The sequence below is a fragment of the Gracilinanus agilis genome, chromosome 3 (assembly GCF_016433145.1).
Source record: "Gracilinanus agilis isolate LMUSP501 chromosome 3, AgileGrace, whole genome shotgun sequence".
Taxonomy (NCBI): domain Eukaryota; kingdom Metazoa; phylum Chordata; class Mammalia; order Didelphimorphia; family Didelphidae; genus Gracilinanus; species Gracilinanus agilis.
The window spans coordinates 180,288,034-180,311,641 of record NC_058132.1 but is presented as its reverse complement, the minus strand read 5'-3'; the positions used below and the strand labels follow the sequence as shown (position 1 = coordinate 180,311,641).

At 32.8% G+C, this 23,608-nt stretch overlaps 1 protein-coding gene across 6 annotated transcripts in view; it reads left to right on the top strand.

Annotated features, from left to right (window-relative positions):
- The window catches only part of PGR (progesterone receptor), a 99,299-nt gene that overhangs the window by 26,035 nt on the left and 49,656 nt on the right, over positions 1 to 23,608 (top strand). For all 6 annotated transcript variants that reach the window (XM_044666244.1, XM_044666243.1, XM_044666242.1 and 3 more), the window contains one exon: positions 21,678 to 21,794. In XM_044666244.1, the coding sequence (XP_044522179.1) occupies positions 21,678 to 21,794 (117 nt within the window). The remainder of the gene's footprint in view (positions 1 to 21,677; positions 21,795 to 23,608) is intronic.

The window sequence follows — 23,608 nt, the reverse complement described above, 5'->3', positions numbered from 1 at the left end:
ATATGAAAAAATGTTCTAAATCACTTTTGATTAGAGAAATGTAAATTAAAACAATTCTGAGGTACTATCTCACATCTTTCAGATTGGCCAATATGATAGTAAAGGAAAGTGATAAATGTTGGAAGGGATGTGACAAAATTGGGACATTAATGCATTGTTGAGAGAATTGTGAACTGATCCAACCATTCTGGAGGGCAGTTTGGAACTATGTCCAACGGGCCATAAAACTCTTCATACCCTTTGATCCTGAAATACCACTACTAGTTCTGTATGCCAAAGAGATCCCAAAAAAGGGAGGACTATTCGTTCAAAAATATTTATAGCAGCTCTTTTTGTGCTGGCAAAGAAATTGAGGAAATTGAGATGATTTCTATCAATTGGGGAATGGCTGAACAAACTGTGGTATATGATAGTGATAGAATACTATTATGCTATAAAAAATAATGATCAGGTTGGTTTCATAAGAAGCTGGGAAGTCCTGCATGACCTGATACAGAATGAAATAAGTAGAACCAGGAGAACATTGTACAGAAGAATAGCAGTAATGTAAAATGATCAACTGTGAGAAACTTGGCTACAACTAAAGACAACTGTGAAAGACAAAGACATCTACCCTAGCATGAGATTGGTCCATTCGAGACTCCAGGAAATAAGGGAGAAGAGACCCCTGGAACACACTGGGGAATGTAGTTTCCCCAGCCACAACACTTCAAAACCCATACAACAATGACCAATATGAAAATGTTTTTCATGATAATACCTGTATAACCCAGATCAAATTACTTACCATCTCTGGAAAGGGAGAGAGAGAATATAGTGAGGGAGACCATTTGGATCTTATCATTTCAGAAAACATGTAGAAAATTCTTATTACATGTAGTTGAGAAAATAATATATTTTTTAAAAGAGATAATTTAGAAATAATTAGACTATTTAAAAGCCAGTAATAAAAAAGAAACCAGACATCACATTTCAAGAAATCATGAAAGAAAACTGCCCTTCCATCTTAGAACAAAATGGCAAAATAAAAATTGGGAGAATTCACCACATACCTCCTGTAGGAAACTCCAAAATGAAAATGCATAAGAATATTATAATCAAAATCCAAAGCTCCAAGGGAAGGAAAAAAATACCATGAGAAATATAAAAAAAAATCGAGTACCAAGGAGTCACATTCAGCATCACCCAAAATTTATTAGCTACTACTATAAAAGAGTGAAGAAATCAGAATATGGTATTCCAAAAGGTAAAACCACTTAGAACCAGTAAAAACCTTCTCAGTGAAACAGTATATTACTACAGGGGAAATGAATTGTTAATAAATGGGGGACTTCTAAGAATTTCTGTGAAAAGGACTAAACTGAATAGAAAAATTTACATATAAACACAAAAGTTGAGAGAAACATTAAAAGATTACACAGGCAGCAGTCATAATTTTGAATGAAAATGGGATGGACTTGTTCATATAAAAGAGGATAGAAAAATAGGAACCAGAAACCAAGAAATGTTTTTCACAAGAAACATTCTTGAAACAGAAGTAAACATGTAGGGATAGTAATTTAGATCTCTAAACAAAGTAAAAGCAAAAATAGACTATTAAAAGAGATAAACATTGAAACCACATTTTACTGAGTGGTACCATAGAAAATGAATATAATATCAATATTAAACATATATGCACCAAATCACATAACATCTAAATTCTTAAAGAAAAAATTCAATTAGTTTCCAGAAGAAATAGTAAAACTATAATAGTGGGAAGACCCAATTTACTCCTTTCAGACTTAGAAAAATTGAACTGAAAAAAAAAGTAAAAAGTTAAGGACTTGAATAGAACTTTAGGAAAGTTAGATATGAAAGATTTCTGGGTGATACTTAATGGGAAAATAAAAGTAATACATCTATTTTCCAACTGTGCATGGTGCCTTCACAAAAATTGATCATGTAGTAAGACATGAGCATTGTACAGATACAGTAAAGCAGAAATATTAAATGCATTTTAATTTACCTTAATGCCATAAAATTTGATTTAATAAAGGTTCTTTGAATCATAGAGTAAAAATTAGCTAAAATTCAAATAACTTAATGATTGTGTGAGGTAAATTATTTAGGGGATTTGGATTCTGTGTACCCTAGTGGTGGGACATAGGAGTCACAGAGACACGATTAGAACACCGGGGTCCCCATCAGCATATCAGAGTCAGTACAATTTCACTGCAGAGGGAGGAATGAGTTGAGTTTAAAACAAGTGCAAAAAGTGGAGAAAATCCTTTTTTTTTTTACAGGCATACTTGACTCCCTCTCTGCTCTTTATCTTATCTTGTAATCTTTGGCAAGCTGTGTCCTGAGCCAGCTGAATGGAGAATCTGATCTCTCTAAAGTTAGAAAGCTGAGACCTATCTCTCTCTAAATATATCTTTCTCTCTATTTACTAACAAATGCTTATAAACTGGTAAACCTCCAGATTAATTTTTTATATACAACATCCTAAAAATGAGTAGGTCATAAAACATACTCTAGAATCAATATTTTCATTAAAGATAATGAGAACAATGAGACAACATAGCAGAATTTATGGGGTGCAGCATTTTTGTGGGAAAATGTATATTCAAAAAAAACAACAACCTAAAACAGCAAATCAACAAATTAGGCATCAATTAAAAACTAGAAAAAAACAAAATTCCCTAATTAAACAGTAAAATAGAAATCCTGAAAATCAAAGGAGAGATTAACAAAATTGAATTTTAACAAAAAAAACATTGAATTAGTAAATGAAACTAAGAGCTGTATTTAAAAAAAATAACTTACCAGCATTCAAAATTAAAAAGGTAAATTCACAAATAGTGAAGAAACAAAGTTATTAGCAACTGTTTTGCTACCTATTTGCTAATAAAACTGACCATCTAAGTGTAATTGATGAATATTTATGCCTAAATTAACCAAAAAGGAAATACAATACTGATATAACCCTAAGGGAAAAAAAGGTTGACAAGCTAGCAATTAACTCCCAAAGGAAAAAAATCCCAGAATAAGATGAATTTTTCAAAAAATTCTACCAAAATTCCTTTTATACCGCAACCTGAGCCAGGGAGAGTTAAAACAGAGGAAGAAAACTATAAATTTACCCATGAATTTTCCTAATGAATACTGATAAATAAATAAATAAATACCATATAGCAATGTAGTACAAAATTCATACATTATGACCTATTGTATTTAGGCCAAGAATGCAGGACTAGCACATAAGGAACATTCCAAGCAATATTGACCATAATAGTAACAAAAACAGCAGGAATCATATAATTATTTCAATTGATGCAGAAAAAGTTTTTGACAAAATCCAAAACCCATTTCTGTTTAAAACAACAACAACAAACAAACTGGGAAGTATAGGAATAAAGAGAACTTTCCTTAAAATGATTAGTATTTAAAATCAAGATCCATTATTGGTCATGTGACAAAAGTACAATGAAAAGCCAGTTTTCAACTGGTACCCTCATGAATGCCAATAGAAAGAGAAGCTTTCACAGAGTGAACCACTATGGTGAACTTTTGAGAGGGCATAAACAAGAATTATACATGATAACTCTTAGCTGTTCCCCCCAACTTAGAACCATGATTTGTTCATGCAGCCACATCCTTTAGATAATGATGATCAGAGTCAATGAATTTGGCTGTATTGGGTACTTTGTGACTAGGACATTCGGGCAGAGTAGACATTGTGGCTATTAATGACCTTTCCACTAATGACAATACACAATTTATATGCTCTAATATGATTCCACCCATGGTAAGTTCAAGGGTATTGTCAAGTCTAAGAATGTAAAACTAGATCAATGAAAAACCACTACTATCTTCTAGAAACATGATCCCAACAATTTTAAATGGGGAGATGCTGGAGTCAAGTATGTAGTAGATTCCACTGGTGTCTTCACCACTATCAAAAAGACTGGGACTTACATGAAGAGCGGCTTAAACCATAAGAAATATAGTTAGTCTCTTCTGCCATTACTGTCAGTAAGGCCTCCTGCTTTATAAACTGGTTGGCCCCTCTGGCCAAGGTCATTCATAATAAGTTTGGTTTTGTGGGAGAACTCATGACCATAGTTTATGCCATTACTTCTCAGAAGATAGTAGATGGCCCCACTGACAAGTTATATTATGATGAGCAGTGCTTTGCCCAAAAACGCCATTCCTGCTTCTGCTGGTGCTACTAAGGCATGGGCAAGGTCATCCCTAAGGTGAATGACAAAGTCATAGGCATGGCCTTCCTTAATTCCAATTCCCAATGTATCTTTTATGAATATAACCTGCTGCCTTGAAAAACCTGCAAAATATGATGATGAAGAAAGTGATGAAGTAAGCACCAGTGGGACCCTTGAAAGACATCTTGAGCTCTACAGAGATCCAGGTTGTATCTTGTGACTATAACAATACCATCTAATTCTACTCTTGATGCTGACAGTGGTACTGACTTCAATGGCCATCTTGTGAAGTTCACTTCCTGATATAAAAATGAATATGGTTATAGAAATCAAGGAGACCTCATGGTCTACTTAGCCTCCAAGAGGTAAAGGGTTAAGTCATGGATCTTCATCTCTAGGCAAAAGAGGAGTTCTACCAACAGTGATTCCCACATCCCTAATCTATTTCTCTATAGTACCTATCTCATGCCCTATTCACGATTCTTGTCCCAAGGTATCCTAGAGTAGGAGGAGAAGCGTAGAGTCCTGCGTTGTGTACCATCAATAAGTCGCCATATTCTATGCAAAAATAAAATCATACTGGTTGAACAGGCATGGATGGGTTGCAATCTTATCAACTAATTGATGAAATCATAAGTCCACTTCAGTATTTGAGAATAGCTTTGACAAATTATTTTACTTTTTAAAGATCTTTTCATGTTTTTACTCTTATCTAAATTGTTATTTCTTAGCTCCAAGTGTCATGCCATCTGCTAATTTCATAAGCATGCTATCTATAATTTCATTTAATTACTGATAAACATGTTGACAGCCATGACTAAGGTGAAATCCCTGTTTTTGCACTGGAAATTTTTATATACTAATTGGGCCTAGTCATTCACCTACAACTGAATCAACCTAACTTATTCTCTAGGACACTTCTTTTCATTCTATTCATGAAGAATAGTAGAAGAGCCTTTGTCAAACATTTTGATGAATTTTAGATATACAGTATTTCTGACATTCCTTTAATCTGCCAGTCTAGTTAGTAATCTTGTCAAAAAAGAAACTGAAATCAGTTTGCTTCGACTTCTTGATTAAGCCATGTTGGCTTTTAACAGTCATCACTTCCCATCCTAAATGTACATAAGTTATTCCTTTAATATGTCCGAAGGGCAGCTAGGTGGCTCAGTAGATTGAGAGCCAGGCCTAGAGTTGAGAAGTCCTGGGTTCAGATCTGGCTTTAGACACTTCCTAACTGTGTGACCCTAGGCAAGTCACTTAACCACAATTGCCTGGCCCTTACTATTCTTCTACCTTGGAAACAATACTTAGTACTGATTCCAAGACATAAAGCAAAGTTTTAAAAAATCACTATGTGAGAAACAATTTTATCATGTTAAGCTTCTGTTATATTAAAATGTAAATATGTTGAAGGTAAGAATTGTTGTATTTTAATTGTTTTATTTCCTTAGCAATCCTATAATATTTTGCACTAAATAAACTTGAATTTGGAATTCGCCTCAATATTGTTTTCAGCCTCACCTTTTTTTTTCCTTTTCAAAATTGGGACATTAGCCTTTATGAAAGACCAATCATTCAAGGTAGCCCTTTTCACTCACTTTCTATTTCAATTCCTTTTCCACCTTTTTTGTTTTTATCTTTCCTAAACTAAAATCTCCCTGGCCACTACTTTCCTTTTTATATTGTCTCCCCAGGTAACATGTAAGCTCCTGGAAGGTAAAGATTGTATTTGTTTTTTGTATTTGAACTCCTAGTGCTTAGTTCAATGTTTGGCATGGAGTAAATGCTTACAAATCCTTTTTTTCATTTATTCTTTCCTTCCTTTCTTCTCTAACATATATCATCAGTAGCTTATGAATTATTAGAGAAAAAAGTTGGAAAATAAATATTTTGGAGAGGTGGTAAGTGACGAGGAAGACTGTCAAAAGTAGTAAAAGAATGTTTTATAGGTAAGAGAAAATGAAGAAAGCACAGCATCAAAAAAGGAAAGATGAAAGAAAATATCAGAGATTCGGGTGCTAGTACTCTTTATTGTTGTCATAGTATCTTGGTTCTGAAACAAAGCTAAAACTACTGTGGCTTACAGACTTGGACATGCCACCATCATAACTTCTAGAGTTATGTATACTCACATCATCATTATAACTCACATCATCATTAGAAATGATCACCATTAATGATGTTTTAGACTGTAAGACTGTTTTGTGTCCTGGGCATCTAAAAATAAATCACAGTAGGATTCCTGTTCATATCAATTCAATAGTTACTGAGTTTTTATAGTATACAGAACACTGTTCTAGGCAGTAATGGAGATTCAAAGATCATTAAGATATACTCAGGTGTTACAGAACTTATAATTTAGTAGGTGGACTAAGCCACATATGCAAATACAAGGGATACAAAGAATTTTGGGATATGTCAGTTACCAGTTAACATAGATTAAATATTTACTATGTGCTAGTCACTTTGGTAAATGTGAAAGGATAGAAAGAATGGCCAAAACAATTATTGCTTTCATGCAGCTCATGTTCTAATGAGGGAAACAACATGTAAACAAGTATGCACAAAGGAAATAGATATGTATATATGTACATATATGTATGTATATAGGATATATTAGAGAACATCAGTAGGTAGAAAGGAGCCAGTTTATTAAGGACTAGAAAAGTCAAATAGAAGATTTTATATTTAATCCAGATATATATTTTATATTTAATGTGATTAATGAAGATTTTATATTTAATGTGGTGGGGCACAGAGAAATTGATAATATGTAACAAAATCAGATCTATATTTTAGGAAGATCATTTTGATAGCTGTGTGGAGGATGAATTGGAGTGGAGATTGGTTTGAGGCAGGGATACAAACCAGCAAGCTTTTGGGATAATCTAGGAGTGAGGTGATAAAGATCTTTTCCAGGTCATGTTTTTTTGTTTTGTTTCGTTTTGGGGTTTTTTTTAGTCATGTTGAGTTTGAGAGGTCAATAGACCATTAAGGTAAAAAACTGGCAGCATCCAAGGAAGGCATAGAATAATTAGAGATGTAAAGTCATGCATCATGATAAGTTAGTTGAATAGTTGGGAATGCTTAACCAAAAGAAGAGAGGATGGACAGATTTATGATATAGTATTCAAACATTTGAATGATTGTCTTACGAAAGACATTAGCTCACCATCCCACCCACCACACCTTGGTTCTAGAGAGTAGAATTAAGACCAATAGATGGAAGTTAAAGGGAAGCAAACTTCAACTCATCTTATGGAAAAACATTGTAACAGTTTGCCTAAAATTCAATGTCTTGGATAAGTAATGGATTCCTCTACACCATAAATTTTCTAAAAATGTTTATTTAGTTGATGTCAGGATTTTGGAAGATGGGATTCATACTTCAAGTACAGGCTAAATTAGATTAATTTTGAAATAACATCTAACTCTTAAGATATAATTATATGACAATGCTGATGTTATAGAATCAATATAAGGAAGAGGATTAATGACGTAAAACGAATTTTTTTCTTTTTTTATTGTGATCCTCTTCATTTATCTTTTATCCATCCTTCAAAAATGATGTCTGCAAGAAATCTTTTACATAAAATGAATTATTCATTTTAGCAGCATTTTAAAATACATATATTTCATTTGATAGTATTTTCAAATCAAAGCAAGTTTTCCTCTCCCCCAAGCTTACCTTGGACTATGGAATAGTTTCTATGTTAGCAGTTCATTTTAGCATTTTGTTAAGCAATTAGTGGTGTAGCTTTACTCATAATATTAAGCCTAAGTGTAAGTGTGTGTATATATATGTATGTATGTGTGTGTATGCATTTATCTCTGTGTATACACACATATATTTTGTAATATTATCCCATAATATTAGACTATACATGATTTTCCAGCTATGTAGAACTCACCTCATTGCTAAATTTGCATAGGTGATTTGAATTCTAAAGATCAGCTTATATGAATTCTGTTGTAATTAACACAAGTTATATTTAGATGAAAATTATTAAAACATTGTGTAATACTATTAATTCAGATAAATTAAACTCTTATCCCCAAACTTTTAAGATCAAATCCTGGCTTTCATTGACCCTGCTTCTATATCTCCTTCTCGCTGTTTAGCTCTTGCCTTCACAAGTGGCTTTTTGGGGTGACCCAGTCTCTTAGAGCTGTGACCCTGTTCTGGTTGCAAGCAAAAACAAGGTACAGTACAGAAAATTTTTCATGCAGTATTGTCAGTTCTTATAGTAGCTTCTAATATTCTCACTTTCTTTCTGAAACATGGTTCAAAGATACTGTATAAAAATTTGTGTAATTTAAAGCATTTTTTTTACAAGTGGAAACATTGCTAGCCTCGAAGGCAGGAGATACCTAGTTTTGAATTCTTCCTCAGATCCTTATTAGATGTGTCATTGTGAGTAAGCCACTTTATCTTCTCTTAGCCTTGATTTTCTCATCAGTAAAATGGAAGTAACATTATCTGTTAAATCTACTTAATAGAATTATTGTGAGGATAAAGTAAAATAATGATATTAATTCTTTTATAAAATATTCAAACTCCATATCAGTTTCCACAATCATTGCTATAATGAACTTAAAGGATCTAAAAACAATCCACAAAATTTCTAAAGTCTGTACTTTAATATTTTGAAAGATCTGTGATTTCATTGACATGAGAGTATTCCTTTCACCAACACAATTCACAACTCCTCCATATTTCATGAAATTACCATAACTGAAAATTCATCACTTAATGGCAAACCTCTTCATGCTGAGCAGGCTGGTCATTTTATAACAGATATATAGTCCATCATCTGCTTCAGACTTAGAGTCTTTTCATCTTGGTAAGATCTGTTTAGAGCTTGAACTCTATAGAGAGTCCATGATCAACTCTATGGCACAAGGGGGTAGGTACCTTTCAGTAGAGTTCTCAGTTTTTATGCTTTAAAACGTAGATACTAAAACAACATAATTGTCACTAACTCTTGTTTTTCTGTTTATTATTTCTTTTATTCTCTTTATTTTTTCACATATTAATTTCTCTTGACACTTGTCTCTATATTTCTTCCTACTTTCCAAAAGGAATCAAGGGCAGTGGTTCACGTATTAAATTCTGACAATTTCATTCTCTTGGGCTGATATTGAGAAAATGGTTGCTAGGAACCACAACTGCTACAGATTTTTAGTGACTGAGATGTCTTCATTTTTCTGCAAGAGATTTAAGTTCAGTTATATATTGAATATTTAAGTTTCAGTTATTGTAGTAAAAGCAATTGTAAATCACTAAGCAAAAAATAAACTAATCATAGCACTCATACTATTTTTATTGTGAGATGTGATCTTTTTAAACAACATTTAATAACATAATTTAATATAATTATATTACAAAATTTTAGTTAAAAACTATAAATAGAAAAAACAATGTTGAATTAACATTTAGAGAATTCTCATTAATATTTCATGTTGTGTCTGTCTTTTCATGGAAAATTAGGGTGAAATATTCCAGGGACAATTACATTTTTAAAAACATTTTAGGTTTTTATTTAGGTATTTAGGAATAGGTATTCAAAATACAAAGGTTTTTAAATTTAATGGCTGGGAATACCTAGTGGTAAACTCCTTGTAAAAAAGAAAGCTGACTTTAAAAAGCAAAAAAATATGATGAATAAGATTGAGAAGAGTAATTAATATGTAGTAAATGGATATAAAATTTCAAAGGATTTAAAAAATATATTGTAGGGATAGTTGCCCCACAAATTCTATTTTGGTTTTCACTATACCTGTGTCTAAAAAAATTAATGGAATATAAATGAGACTGTGTCATTGTGCCATCCCCTTTCTCTTACTTCTGAGAGCACATAAGTATACAAAGGAAATAAAACTGTAGTACATTTTAGACATTATTTCCTTTCCATAAAGCACACCTGCTACCCATTCCGAAGACTAACACTGAGGAAGATGAAGCAACCTTCCCTATTTCAAATTGTGGTAAGTTATGTGTGAAGAGACACTCCAACCCCAAAGTACAGAATAAAAGTCAGTATTTATCAGGTTCATGAGTCAAAGCAAAATATCTTTCCTCTTTTAGTGACATCTATACAAATAGTAGAGAGCCATGGTCACATAGCAAATCCCAATACCTAGAATCCTGCTCTGATGGACTAGCTGTGTGATCTCGGGCAAGTCAATTAGCTATGCATTGCTCTTTGCATCTCTGAATTACAGCAAAGATGCTGGCTTGCATTGGAAGAGACTTTCTTCACTTTGGAGTTCCCTAAGGCAAGGAAATCACAGGTCCAGCTCCAATTCTGTGCATTTTCAAGATGAAATAAATCTGGACATTGAAGTCTGTATTTTTCAGTAGAGTATATCGTGAAGAGAACTGATGTGATTTAGAGTCATACCTCATCTAACTGATAGTATAGTTTGCAGATACATAAGCGTTCAGTAGTGCCTGCATTTTCAGTTTCATTACTATTAAAATTTCAGTTTCTGTCAACTGTTGGATATTCTAATAAGCAAGGGGGCATAGGTACCCTGATTGAGAATCAGCAAGAAAAGAAATTACTCTTTCTGCTACTCTGCATATTTCATATTGGCATCACTATTTTATTATTTGTGCTTTTGAATAAAATTTCAACCGAAAGGAGGGTCTCTATGGCATCCTGACAAAGTAAATGACATATAAGAATCTCCTTGGGTCATGCACTATTACTTTATTGATTTGAGTCTATAAGGCTCAACAGGGTGCATATTTTGAGTGGGTGTGCAGTGTGTGTGTGTGTGTGAGTGTGCATGCACACGCTTTTGCACAGCACTTTGGATATGTCTTCTATGAGTGTTTCTTCTTTCTAGGTACAAATTAAAGAAAGCTGTTGCCAGGAGGTTAGGGGCACATTGTTCAAACAGCTTTCTTAAGTGAGAGGTTAACTGGGACAAAAATCAAGAGTTGTATGGTATTTTTTATAAAAATACATCTTTATTAAAGTAACCAAGCATAATATTAATACTTGGAAATTATATACATTTTAATGTCAAGATTTAAAACTAGAATACATGATGCTAACTATTCATTCAGACATTTAATAAGTATTGATTATGAAAGTATATAATGAAAGGATGTCATTTAGATATGATTTAATGAAATTGGAATACAGGTATAATTAGGTACCTTACTAATGCCAAATGCTATCTATTACTGCTTAATTTTATCCTGCCTCAATTTCTTCAAGGTTTAAGTATAATTTCTCCAATAATTTTAAGTGAATCAAAACACTTTTTAGCTTTTCTCACACAGGAGGGTATTAGCAGCTTTATCAAGTGATAAAAACCCTATAAAATTCCTTCCCACCACCAATGATCACCAAGTTTGTAGATTTTAACTTACCTAGCAACAGGATGGCAAATTATCCCTATAATTTATCAGAGGAGAAGTGCTAGTTTCTCTCTCAAGTACCTTTTCTAACAGATTGCAGAAACAGAAGAAAACAGTATGAAATTTTTTCTACAAGAAAGATATTATTCACCTATAAGAAATTTTTCTTTATTTGAATCACCTTTCTAATGTTTTTCTCTTTCTAAAAAGGACATCAAAAAATAAAATAAAGACATCATTCTTATTTTTATGAATCTTTGTATATGAATACATATAGATAGAAATTATTTTAAATAGGTTTGCAACACTTTTTATTTCCATAGTATAGTAGAGAAGGATGTCAAATATGAGTCCATAGCCCATTACTTCCAAACCAGATTAAAATGCAATTAAGAAAATTTTAGTAAAATAAAATAAAATAAAAAATTGAATTCAACAACTAGAAGCAAATGACTTCAGAAGGCAGCAAGAATATATAATACAAAATTTAAAAAATAAAAAAATTTGAAGAGAGTATGAAATATCTCATTGATAAAACCAAAGATCTGGAGAATAGACTTTAAAAAATTTAAAAATTATTGGTCTATGGGAACATCATGACAAAAGAAAAAGTTTGGACATCATCCTACAGGAAACTATCCAAGAAAACTGCCCTGACATTCTTGAACAAGAGGGAAAAGTGGAAATTGAAAGAATCCACAGATAACCTCCTACATTTAATCCACAACTGACAACTTCCAGGAATATCATAGCCAAATTCAAAAACTACCAGAACAAGGAAAAAGTTTTCAAAGCTGCTAAGGAGAAGTCATTCAGATACCAGGGAACCACTGTTAGGATAACAAAGGATCTGGCTGCATCTACATTGAAGGACCAGAAGGCATAGAATACAATATTCCAGAAAGCAAGAAAACTGGGTCTACAACCAAGAATCAATTATCCAAAAAAACTGACTATATTATTATAGGGGAAAGTATGGTAATTCAATAAAATTGAGGACTTCCAAACATTCATAAAGGAAAAACCAAAGTTAAACAGAGAGTTTGCTGCCCAAACACAGAACTCAAGAGAATCACCTTGAGGTAATTAAGAGAGAGGGGGAAAATCTTTTCTTTAAGGGACCCAATAAGATCAATTGATTTGTATCACTAGAAGAAAAGAATATATTGGTAAATATTAAAAATTGTTATTATCAATAGAGTAACTAGAAGAAGTTTACTTGGAGGGAACAATGACAAACTGTATAGGATGAAACGTCAAGATATATATGTATGTATAAATATATATAAAACTAGAGGGAAAAAAGGAGATAATACTAAGATTATTATAAATATTAATGGGAAAACAGACAAAATGGTGTAAATTTATATTCCATAATGAAGCATGTGGGGCAAAAAAGGGGAAAAGATCAATAAAATAGAAGGGTAAAGAGGTTGGAGAGAAAAAATACTTAATAGTTAAGAGTTTTGAAATTAACTTAAAGAGGGATAAACAATCAGATCCATTGGGGCAGAGAACTGATTCATGCCCTATAGAGAAATAGAAGAGTAACAAAAGAATTAGTGGGGAGGAAAGCAACACTAGGGAGGGAGAGGACAGAGNTATATATATAAATATATATATATATATAAATAACTAGAGGGGGAAAGGAGATAATATTAAGAAAAAAGGGGAAATGGGCAAAATGGAGTAAATTATTTATATTCCACAAAAAAGCACATGGGGAGAACAGGGGAGAAGATCAATATACTGGAAGGGTAAAGAGGTTGGAGAAAGGAAATACTTAATCCTTAAGTGTATTGAAATTAACTAAAAGAGGGAAGAACAATCAGATCCACTGGGCCAGAGAATTGATTCAAGCCCTATAGAGAAGTAGAAGGATAACAAAAGGACTGGTGGGGAGGGAAGTAACACTAGGGAAGGAGAGGATGGGGGGGTAGCTTAAAAAGACACTAAAGAAGAATAAGAGTGGAAAAAGAAGGGAGAGAAGATGAAGGGAAGTATAATAAGGGAGGGGATCAGGGGAACTGATTAAAAACAAAACACTGGTATAGAAGGGAATAGAGAAAGAAGAAAGGGCAGGAGAAGAAGAGAGAATAGAAATGTCTGGGAATACAGAGTTGATAATCATAACTCTGAATGTGAATGGGATGAACTCACCCATAAAACAGAAGCAAATAACAGAGTGGATTAGAAACCAAAATTCTATCATATGTTGTCTACAAGAAACACACATGAGACAGGCAGAAAAAACATAGAGTAAAAATGAAAGGCTGGAGCAAAATTTATTGGGCTTCAATTGAGAAAAAGATGGAAGGAGTTGCAATCACAATTTCTGACAGAGCCCAGGTAAAAATAGATCTGGTTAAAAGAGATAGAGAAGGTAATTACATCCTGATAAAAGGCAGTATAAACAATGAAGAAATACTAGTACTCAAAATGTATGCATCAAATGGTATAGCATCCAAATTTCTAAAGGAGAAGCTAGTGGAGCTCAAGGACAAAATAGAGAGCAAAACTATACCAGTGGGTGAACTCAACCTTACCCTATCAGATATAGATAAATCAAACCAAAAAATGAATAAGAAAGAGATAAGAGAGGTGAATGGAATCCTAGCAAAATTAGAGTTAATAGATATGTGGAGAAAAATAAATAGGGACAAAAAGGAATACACCTTCTTTTCAGCAGTACATGGAACATTCACAAAGATTGACCATGTACTAGGGCATAGAAACATGGCAAACAAATGCAAAAAAGGAGAATAATAGATAAAAATATATCAGATCATAAAGCAATAAAATAGTTATTAGCAAGGATACATGGAGAGGTAAATGAAAAATTAATTGAAAATTAAATATGATTTTCCTAAACAAGTTAGTTTAAGAACAAATCATAGAAACTAATAACAATTCCATTGAAGACAATGACAATGATGGGGCTTCTCACCAAAACCTATGGGATGCAGCCAAAGCAGTTCTAAGGGGAAAATTTATATCATTAAGTACATATATTAACAAATTAGGGAGGGCAGAGGTTAATGAATTGGGCATGCAACTTAAAAAACTAGAAAGCGAACAAATTAAAAATCCCCAGATGAAAACTAAATTAGAAATATTAGGAATCTCAGGTGAAATTAATATAATAGAAAGTAAAAGAACTATTAAATTAATAAATAAGACTAGAAGCTGATATTTTGAAAAAAACAGATAAAATAGACAAAGTACTGGTAAATCGAATAAAAAAAGAAAAGAAGAAAACCAAATTAACAGTATCAAAGATGAAAAGAGAGACCACAGCTCTAATGAAGAGGAAATTAAGGCAATCATTAAAAAACTATTTTGCCAAATTATATGGCAATAAATTTAGCAACCTAGGTGATATGGATGAATATTTAGAAAAATATAAATTGCCTAGATTAACAGAAGAAGAAATAGAATACTTAAATAATCCAATATCAGAAAAAGAAATTGAACAAGCCATCAAAGAACTTCCTAAGAAAAAATCACCACGGCCTGATGGATTCACAAGTGAATTCAATGAAACATTCAAAGAACAGCTAATCTCAACACTATACAAATTATTTGACATAGTAAACAAAGAAGAGTCTTACCAAATTCCTTTTATGACACTAAAGTGGTACTGATTCCAAAGTCAGGCCAACCCAAAACAGAGAAAGAAAACTACAGACCAATCTCCCTAATGAACACAGATACAAAAATCTGATATAGAATACTATTAAAAAGACTCCAGCAAGTGATCATGAGGGTTATCCACCATGATCAGGTTGGATTTATACCATGAATACAAGGATGGTTCAACATTAGGAGAACCATTCACATAATTGACCATATTAACAAGCTAACAAACAAAAATCACATGATTATCTCAATAGATGCTGAAAAAGTCTTTGACAAAATACAACTCCCATTCCTTTTGAAAACACTAGAAAGTATAGGAATAGAAGGACTTTTCCTAAAAATAATAAACAGTATATATCTAAAGCCATCAACAAGCATCATATGCCATGGGGACAAATTAGAAGCCTTCCCAGTAAGATCAGGAGTGAAACAAGGATGTCCATTATCACCTCTATTATTTAAAATTGTACAAGAAACACTAGCAGTAGCAATTAGAGAAGAAAAAGAAATTGAAAGTATTAAAATGGGCAATGACTAGTCTAAACTATCACTCTTTGCAAATGATATGATGGTCTACTTAAAAAATCCTAGAGAATCAACTAAAAAGCTAGTAGAAATAATCAACAAATTTAGTAAATTTGCAGGATACAAAATAAATGCATATAAATTATCAGCATTTCTATATATTTCCAACACATCACAGCAGCAAGAGTTAGAAACACCATTTAAAATCACCCTAGACAATATAAAATACTTGGGAATCTATCTGCCAAGACAAACACAGGAATTTTATGAACACAACTACAAAACCCTTTCCATATAATTAAAACTAGATCTAAATGATTGGAAAAGCATTTTCTATGTTAGCTCATGGGTAGGATGGGCTAACATAATAAAAATGACCATTCTACCAAAATTAATTTATCTATTTAGTGCCATACCTATCAAAATACCAAAAAAATTTTTTTACTGAGTTGGAAAAAACTATAACAAAGTTCATTTAGAAGAAGAAAAGATCAAGAAAATCAAGGAAAATAATGAAAAAAAACCGTGAAGGAAGGTGGCCTAATAGTACCAGATATTAAACTATACTATAAAGCAGCAGTCATCGAAACAATATGGTACTGGCTAAGAGACACAAGGGAGTATCAATAGAATAGACTAAGGGTAAGTGATGTCAGCAAGACAGTCTATGATAAACCAAAGAACTCAACTTTAGGGACAAAAATCCACTACTTGACAAAAACTGTTGGGAAAATTGGAAAACATGTCATACCCTACACCAAGATAAATTCAGAATGGGTGAATGATTTGAATATAAAGAAGGAAACTATAAGTAAATTAATTGAACTCAGAAGAGTATACTTGTCAGATCTATGGGAAAGGGAAAAATTTAAAACCAAACAAGAGTTAGAAGAAATTACAAAATGTCAAATAAATAATTTTGATTAAATAAAATTAAAAAGTTTTTTAGTACAAACAAAAACAGTGCAACCAAAATCAGAAGGGAAACAAAACAAACTGGGAAAAAATCTTTATAACAAAAAACTCTGACAGAAGTTTAATTACTGAAATTTATAAAGAACTAAATCAGTTGTAAAAAAAATCAAGCCATTCTCCAGTTGATAAATGTGCAAAGGGCATGAATAGGCAATTTTCATATAAAGAAATCAAAACTATCAATAAGCACATGAGAAACTGCTCTAAATCTCTAATAATTAGAAATATGCAAATCAAAACAACTCTGAGGTATCACCTCACATCTAACAGATTGGCTAAAATGACAGCAGGGTAGAGTAATGAATGTTGGAGGGGATGTGGCAAAATTGGAACATTAATGCATTATTGGTGGAGTTGTGAACTGATCCAACCATTCTGGAGAGCAATTTTGAACTATCCCCAAAAAGCGCTAAAAGACTGGCAGCCCTTTGATCTAGCCAGATCATTGATGGGTTTGTACCCCAAAAAGATCAAAGGGGAAAAGACATGTACAAAAATATTTATAACCACACTCTTTGTGGTTGCAAAAAACTGGAAAATGAGGGTATGCCATTTAATTGTGGAATGGCTGAACAAATTGTGGTATATGCTGGTGATGGAATACTATTGTGCTCAAAGGAATAATAAACTAGAGGAATTCCATGTGAACTGGAATGACCTTCAGGAATTGATGCAGAGTGAAAGGAGAAGAACCAGGAGAACATTGTACACAGAGACTGATACACTTTGGTAAAGTCGAATGTAATGGACTTCTGTACTGGCAGCAATGCAATGACCCAGGACATTTCTGAGGGATTTATGGAAAAGAACGCTACCCACATTCAGAGGAAGAACTACAGGAGTGGAAACACAGAAGAAAAACAACTGCTTGAACATATAAGTTGATGCAGACATGATTAGGGAAGTAAACTTTAAACGACCACCCTAGTAAAACTGTCAATAATATGGAAATAGGTCTTGATCGATGACACATGAAGAAACCAGTGGAAATGCACGTCGGCTACGGGGGGGGTGGGGGTAAGTGGGGGATGGGAGAGTAAGAACATGAATCATGGAACCATGGAAATTTAAAAAAAAATAAAAAAATTAAATAAAAACAAAAATATTAAAAAGACCTCATTCTTATTTTTACTCATCTGAGTATATAAATACATATAGATAGAAATTACTTTAAATAAGTTTGCAGTACTTTTTATTTCCATAGTATACTAGAGAAGGATGTCAAATATGAGTCCATAGCCCATTACTTCTAAACCAGATTAAAATGCACTTAAGAAAAATTTAATAAAATAAATAAAAATAAAGTAAAACAATGTTAATATCTTATTTTTTTACTTATTATGCACTACAAGAATCCTTATAACATTGCTTAATTGCACCTAATTCTGCTTGAATTTAGCACATTATTTTAAAATCATATTGAATTCAGCAGAACTGTCAGCAGAATGGAGCATTCTGAGAAATGTAAATTGGCTTTTACAGTACTCTTACCACTTTTGTATAAACAACATTTTAATAATAGACATTACGGTAATTCTAAATACAAAATACATTGTGTATTTTTGTAGCAGGCAAACATTTGGATCAAAAGAAGAGCTTTAACAGAACTAACTTGTTGACTGGGAAAACAAAGGGTAAATTTTTCTTCTATGCTGTGTTTAAGTTTTACCATAATAATGCATTATTTTCCTGAGAGAAATCATGTTTCGAACTTTCTTGCTCCATAAATGATAAAAAGAAATTTTTATAAACTCATGCATCAAAAATTGAATATATTTCCTACTTTTTCCTATGCTTTTATTTTTTTTAATAAAAAAGTTCATTTGACTTGCTCACATCAATACTTCAAAAATCTGTCATTTATTAGTGTGGTACTCTCTCTAATGATATATATTGTATCATCTCCTTGCAATAAAAGAGGATCTTTCTAGTTGTTGAATTGGAAAAAGAAAACTCATCATCTGCTGGTCAGTTCTCTAGAAATAAATCTTTCTGAACTTGACTTGCCTGGTCTATAGATAATAGATATATGGTCTATCAAGAGGCCCATATGGAAATCCTTATTATATATCTATATCTATATATCTATATCCATATTTATATATTTATAATCCTTATATATATTATATATGTGAACTGCCAGAACTTTTAATCCAATAGCATAACTTTAGCAAACCCAACATTACTTTCACTGCATCAGTTTGAGAAACTCCAGAGTAAAATGTTATTGGAATTAGTTTACATAAAAATAATAAAATGTAGCTTTTTCAATTAAGTTAATCAGTTTTATTGAAGTTAAAGACATTATGGTGTGGTAGAAAGAGCTCAGAACTTAAGTTAGATGAGTTGAGTTCTTGTCTTATCTTTACCATTGTCTAACTGAGTAACATTAAACAAGTCGATAAATTCTCTGAGCCTCAAGATCCCTAGGGAAAACAAGGATGCTAGACTACTTAATATATAGTTAGGCATTCATATCAACTTGTCTCCCTTTTGCATTCGGAAGGGTACTACGAAGCATCATGGACATGGAGATTTGAGTTTTCATCATCCCTCCAGCTTCAATAGGATTGCCAGACTTATGATGGCTATATATAAGCTAGGAAAAACATGTTCCATTTATAGTCTTTCTATTTGAAAAAAATGTCTCAGAGGGAAAGGGATTAGGAAGCCAAGAGAGCTAAGCAAAATTTCTCTAGCTGTTCACCCAAAAGGAACAATTCCCTTTTCTGGGTCTTCATGACCCAGAAACAGATAGTTGCCACAGTCAAATTTCTTTGTTCCCTCAGCATAAATGCATGTTTTTACATAGGTAGCTTTCTTGCTATCTGTACAGGGTAGAGAGTTTAGTATGCTCTGTTTTTTTTCATATTTTTAACATTTGGGACATATTTCTTCCTTGAGGAGAAGACAAGCTGTTATAAACACTATTGGTACAATTTTCTTCTTAAAGATTTACATAAAAAAGAATCCCTTTTCACTCTAAATGCAAACATTTTGTTGCTGTCCTTTAGTCATTTTCAGGTGTGTCCTACTCTTTATGACCCCATTTTGGGATTTTTCTAGGCAAAGATACTGGAGTGGTTTGCCAATTTGAGCTCATTTTACACATGAAGAAATGGACGCAAACAGTATTAAGTGACTTTCCCAGGGTTACACAGCTAGTAAGAGTCTGAGGTCCAGACTTGGCCTCTATCCACTGAGCCATCTAGCTGCCCCTATGCATACACAAGAGTAATATTAATAGTAGCTTATATCTTTTAGTGCCTTGTCATTTATAAGTATGTTACTTACAATAACCCAGTAAGATAGGTAGTGCACATACCTTCATCCTTGTTCTACAAATGAAGTTAAGTAACTAGAATCCAGTTCTTTTAGTTTCCACTGTTGTGCTCTTTACATTATCCCATGCTGCTTCTTGTGTAGAATTTGTATGGCAAATCTGTCTGCACAATCTAAGGTGTAAATAACCCAACAGTGCCACCTACTATGAAGGTTAAAAAGATATTTGCCCTATTTCTGAGGTCTAGTCACCTCTTCACTCTTGTCCAACCTCTAGCTATAGACTCCTTCACAGAAGTGTGCTGATTTGTTTATTTGTTTAACTGACTTTCAGTTCAGGTGGAATTTCAGGACTATACAAACCAAAGCATTTGCTATGGGCTATTTGCCATTCCCTAAAAATAGATGCTTAAAGAATGAATAGCTAAAAGCCCTTGGATGAATTTTGGAAGGCTGGAGAATACTCTCTTAATAATAGTTATCTGCTTCATTTACCAACTTGCCTAACTTACCTCTAACTAAGCATCTATTGATGTTTCCAGGGATAATGCTCTTTGAAGCCAATAGCTTTTGTGTTTAGCCTTTCATTTCCTTAATTAAACATTCATTGAAAGTATCTCCTGACCTTCTATATATATAACTGCTGGTGAAAGTATCTAAGAATTAAGCTTGTTAAGTTAAGTGACCTATTTCACATTCAGTTCTAGATCATTAAGCTCTGAGTGAGGATCTAAGTGATAGACTTCTTGACTAATGTGTTCCTTGCCATCAGAAGACAATTGGTGTACTTACTTCCCTATTTGTGGCTGCTGTAGCTGGTATAGATTTCTAGAAATATGGGCATAGGTTGTTAGGCCCATTACTGTCCACTTTGGAAAATGGAAACTAAGCAATTGTCACTGCAGTTAACCCAGAAATTCTTGGTTTGTCAAGAATAAATAACTGAGCCTGTGTCATTAAAAAAATCTTTTAAAATAGTCAAAAGAATTTTGAAGAAGTATTGTGATTAATGGATATAGCAATAATCAATGAAACCCAAATTTGAAGGGTTTTATTCTTGTCAGTGAAATGGAGGAAAATGGAAAGCATGGCAACCATTCAGATGGAAAAAGAGGATGGATGATAAGTGGCAATCATCTACAAAATCAGTGATGGTGGTAAGTCACTACTTAGTATCAATTCTGAGACAGAAGGTAAGGGTTTAAAAAAAGAAAGCTGAAATTAATACAAAAAGGAGTAATTTAGGGGTGTATTTAGGGTTCATGGTAACCACTTGGTTTAGGTCCTATACCACTTACATAGGTGGTTAAGTATAATGTTCATAACGATGACTATGAGACCTGTTATATGATCCCTAGTGATTAAAAAGTAGTACGTTGAACTTCCTACATTGAAGAAAGCAAAACAAACCAAATGTGATTTAGAAACATTTTTAAAACAGAAGTTAATATGCGTTCAGTGATCACAAGGTTAACTTTCATTTATGGGAAAATTAAATTAACCAAAATATTCTACTCTATAATATTCAAATTAATTGAGCTATTTCTATAGTTTAATACAGTGATGTCTATGCAAAAATGTGTTATCATTGTTATTAAAAATTAAATTATTTAAACTGCTACTATTCTATAAAATTTTTTGAAATATTAAAAATAATTTAATTTCTTTTTCAGGACAGCATAATTATTTATGTGCTGGGAGAAATGACTGCATAGTTGATAAAATTCGCAGAAAAAATTGTCCAGCATGTCGTCTAAGAAAATGCTGTCAGGCTGGCATGGTCCTTGGAGGTAAAATTGTTATTTTTCTTTATCAGGTATTATGCCATATTTACAATAAAAATTGAATTAGAAAGTCTGTTCTTGCTAGTATCTGCTTCAGATGTGATTGCTTTTGTATCTCATTAGCTTAATAAGATACTATAATGTGTTTAACTTCATAGATTTTCATCATTTTGCAATCTATGCAATTAATGAAATATCTGTTGAGGACCTCAAAGACTATCTAGTACAAGCCATTGCTGACCTAGTATCATTTCTATAACCTCTGACAAGTAAATGAATCAGCTAAAGTGAGGTAGTCCCATTATCACCTAAGTTAATTCATTCCCTTTATAGAAAAGCTATAAAAGAAAGTTTTTTAGATTCTACATTTTTCTCACAGTCCCGTTTCTGGTGCTAGGCAAATAAGACTTTGACAAAAGTTGTTGATTATTTCTACCAGCCTTTGACAAAAGTTGTTGATTATTTCTACCAGCTTCTTAGTTGATTCTCTAGGATTTTTTAAGTAGATCATCATATCATCTGGAAAGAGTGATAGCTTAGTCTCCTCATTGCCTATTTTGATACCTTCAATTTCTTTTTCTTCTCTAATTGCTATTGCTAGTGTTTCTAGTACTATGGTGAATAATAGAGGTGATAATGGGCATCCTTGTTTCACACCTGATCTTATTGGGAAGGCTTCTAATTTATCCCCATTGCATATAATGCTTGTTGATGGTTTTAGGTATATATTGTTTATTATTTTTAGGAAGGGTCCTTCTATTCCTATACTTTTCAATGTTTTCAATAGGAATGGATGCTGTATTTTGTCAAAGGCTTTATGAATGAGAACCCTTTGAATACTTGACGAAGACTATTGTGCCCTGTTCTTCTCTTCCCCAATTCCTTCAAGTGTCCATCATTTAATATGCCCTATAATCAGCTAGGTGGCACAATGGACAGAGTTTTGAGGCTGGAATCAGAAAGACATGAATTCAAATTTAGTGTTAGGCACTTAAAATCTCTATGACCCTGGAAAAGTCACTTGATAGCTATCTGCCTCAGTTTCCCTCAACTGAAAAATGGGGATAGTAATAGTATCTACCTCCCAAGGTCATTGTGAGGATCAATTGAGATAACATTTATAGTGCTGAGCATAGTGCCTAGCTCATGGAACTTAAAAAATCCCTGTATCTTTTCTTCCTTCCTTCTTTCATTCCTTCCTCCCTAACTCCTTTCCTCTATACTAGTTTCTCTATTCTGGATATGCTTCAGATTATTTATATCTTTCCTAAAACTATTATGTCCAGAATTTAACATAGTTTTTCAGATGTGGCCTTTCTAAGGCAGACTACAATAGATCTATTTACCCTTTTCTTTCTGGATCTTATGTTTCTCTTACTAAATTTCATACTGTTTGGTTTGCCTATTGTTTTTGATTATCTAGATATTTCTGGATCCAAACTGTCATCTAATGTGTTACTCCTCCCTCCATCATTCATATCATCTGCAATTTGAAAACCATGCATCTTTGTTGTCATCTAATTAATTGGTAAAAAAATTATTGAACATCAGAAAGCCAAGGAGAGATTGCAGAGGTACAATATTTTAAGATATCTTTCCAGATTATCATTGACTCCCTAATAACAACTCACTGGGTTCAGCCATCTAATCTGTTCCAAATCCAACTAATTACACTAATATCTAGTCTTTATCTTTCCATTTTGTCTTTATATTAACTATAGCATAACACCATCAAAAGCTTTTGTAAAATCTAACTGTACAATGTCTTCACCATTCTGTTGAACCAACAGCCTAGACCTAAATAATAAGACTGTGGCCAG